Source organism: Mesitornis unicolor, unplaced genomic scaffold (genome assembly GCF_000695765.1).
Source record: "Mesitornis unicolor isolate BGI_N332 unplaced genomic scaffold, ASM69576v1 scaffold14446, whole genome shotgun sequence".
NCBI classification, from domain to species: Eukaryota; Metazoa; Chordata; class Aves; order Mesitornithiformes; family Mesitornithidae; genus Mesitornis; species Mesitornis unicolor.
This window is the reverse complement of record NW_010189037.1, coordinates 1-2,637: the sequence shown is the minus strand read 5'-3', so window position 1 is coordinate 2,637 and position 2,637 is coordinate 1. Positions and strand designations below refer to the sequence as shown.

The window sequence follows — 2,637 nt, the reverse complement described above, 5'->3', positions numbered from 1 at the left end:
AGACTCAAGGAAGAAGGAAAGATTTTCAAGCCAGGGTGCTCTTCTTCTGAAATCCCCCTTGGAATCAGGTCCCATCACTAAAGCGCCACCTCCCTTCCAAAGAGAAAGATGGATGCTGAAATTGCATTAATTTAATGCAGCAAGACATTTGGCCTCCCTCAAAATCCAAGAGACAGGCTCTCCCATTGCTGCTGGGTCTTAACCTTCTTGCCTAAGATGTAATATACCAATGTTCCCCCAAAATTTGGAATCTGAGTGAAATTCTGCTCTGGGGAGAAGCACAAGGAAGCCTGGATACACCAGGGCCCAGCCCCAGAGCAGGGTGAAACGACAGCCACAGCACCTCAGAGGCCACCCTTTTAAGTGTCTAGAAGAGGGGCCAGCCCCATGTTTCAGCAAATAATTAAAATCATCCTTCCCTGGAAGCTCACCACCAAGTAACCACACCTAGCACACTACACAAAGAACCACTGGACTTTTGATTTCATCCAGACTGACACACCAAATTCAGGCCACTTGGTAAAGAGCCACCCCCTGCCCCAGAGGACAGGTCTCATCTTGGGCTTGTAATACAGGACTTGGACTTCAAACATTTCCATGTACTTCACCATGATCAGCACAGATTTGAGCCTAAATGTTTATCTGTGATAAGTACCCAAAAAGCAACAGCACTGGTTCCACGCTGGACCAAAACGGACAAGCTTGAGGTCACTCTGTGTCCCCATCACCCGTTCTCTTGCCATCCCAACAACCCATCTCCACCGTGACCACAGCCACCCCTGTGCACCCTGCAGGCACCAGCAGCGCAGCCTCACCTCATTCTCCTCCTCATTGTGCAGGGGCTGGGTGTAAGCATCCGGCTTCCGGATCAGCGGGTCCACCAGCACAAGGAAAGCCATGTACAGCAGCAGTGCCCCCACCACGGACAAGTAAATGATGATGATCACCTGCAGGTAAGGACAGGAGAGTGAAGGATCAGTGGTGTAGATAAAAAGCACCACAGAGGCCAGGAAGGTCCCTTCACGGCCACTTCTGATGCCTGATCTCTTCGCTCATTCTTATTTTGCTCACTAGGAAGTCTCCTGCACTTCCAGAAAGGCTGATGAGACGTAAGTGCCATAAACTGTGCTGATCTACTCTGCTCTGTGCCAATTTAGGCCACGTGCCGCATGTGAAAGGAGACCAACAGGATGGGTCCCCAGTCAGAGGTGCTTGGCACTGTCACATCCTCAGAAGGAGCCTGGGCTCGCGTGCTCCTCGCTGCCAGGAGCCTTCCTGGCTTGGACACGGTGCCCCTGGCCCTACCATCCTGTGAGAGTTTTATTTTCCCTTTCTGGGCTCTTCTCCAGACACCAACCAGTCTCGCAGAGCCTGGGATGGTGTGGCAGAGCAAGAAGAAGGAGCCACAGGGAACAAACCCACAATTACCTTGATGGTGGTGGTGCTGCGCTCCTCGTACTTGCACTCACACAGCAGGCAGTAGGCCTCCACGTCGTTCCCTGGCACCGGCATCGGCTCCACAACATGCAGGCAGTTGCTGCAACACAAAGACACCAAAATCAGTGACAGGACGTGGTGAAACCCATGCTCTCTGGAAGGATGGTGACTTTTTTTGCATCCCAGCTCTCCTGTCAGGCTGATCTGGATTTAAAAGCTCCCCTCACAGCTCAGCTATCCCAAAGTTCCTGGCATGGACTGCCCAAGCACCTTCTGCAGGGATGTGGTCCAGGTGAAAGGGACTGGAGGGTACACCCTCCATCTGCTGAAAGCCATGGTTGTAGAAATCACATCTTCCAGATTCCCAAATCTCTGCATTGAACACCACCTCCCAAAATGGTTTCCTCTGCAAACGCACAAGAATCACTTCCTCAGCACCAGCTGGGACCTCTGGAGCGCTGCCTGTCACGGACCAACCCCTCATACTTCAACCCACGACTCACCAGTCCTTCTGCGACACGTTCTTGTTGTAAATGTGCCCGCTGATGTTGCGGTACGGGGGACAGATGCACTTGCAGCGGATGTCCTCTGAGCTCTGCAGGGGCAAGAGGGGGCGGCGTTAGGGAGTGAACACGTGCATACAGTTCTGCTGCCCTCACCACACAGGGTTGGTAAGACAGAGAGGATCACGCTAGGTCTTTTATTCCTGCACTGCTTCTTTCCCATCAGTAACTCCACAGTTTCAAAACATCTTGAGCATCTCTGCTCCAGACACCAGGTACTTTTCCAACATTTTGCAAGCTCCAAAACACAGCAGGAGGCAGGGCAGAGGTCACTGTCATGTACACTTACAGCTCTACATTCACGGCTCTACATCAGATAAATACACACCTGCTACAGCACTCCTTATCTTTGCAAACTACCACAGCAAACCGGTTGCTTCTCTGCCGGTTTTGGTTCCGTTGTACCACACACATGGTTCAACGCTCGTGTCTGAAGCTGTTCACTCACCTTGCTGGCTTGTGCCGGAGGAGAAAGGACGCAGCACAGCAGTGCCATCAGCAGCGCAGCGCTCACACACTTCCAGGGGCTCTGGGCAAACATCGTGGAAACCTGAGGAAACAACAATGCACACATCCAGGACAGACGATCTCAGCTGAATGTGGCCAGAACGAGTTCGCCTGAGCTTTTTTTTGGCCC

At 52.2% G+C, this 2,637-nt stretch overlaps 1 protein-coding gene across 2 annotated transcripts in view; it reads right to left on the bottom strand.

Moving 5' to 3' along the window:
• TMEM9 (transmembrane protein 9) overlaps positions 1–2,547 on the bottom strand; it is a 4,563-nt gene extending 2,016 nt beyond the window's left edge. The window contains exons 1-4 of one of the 2 annotated variants that reach the window (XM_010185933.1): positions 2,449–2,547; positions 1,941–2,032; positions 1,429–1,537; positions 816–947 (exon numbers count right to left, since the gene is read on the bottom strand). In XM_010185933.1, coding sequence (XP_010184235.1) covers positions 816–947; positions 1,429–1,537; positions 1,941–2,032; positions 2,449–2,541 — 426 coding nt within the window. In that variant the 5' untranslated portion in view covers positions 2,542–2,547. Of the gene's footprint in view, positions 1–815; positions 948–1,428; positions 1,538–1,940; positions 2,033–2,437 lie in introns of both variants that reach the window. The other variant, XM_010185934.1, reaches the window with a different exon arrangement.
• Between the last annotated feature and the right edge of the window lie 90 nt (positions 2,548–2,637).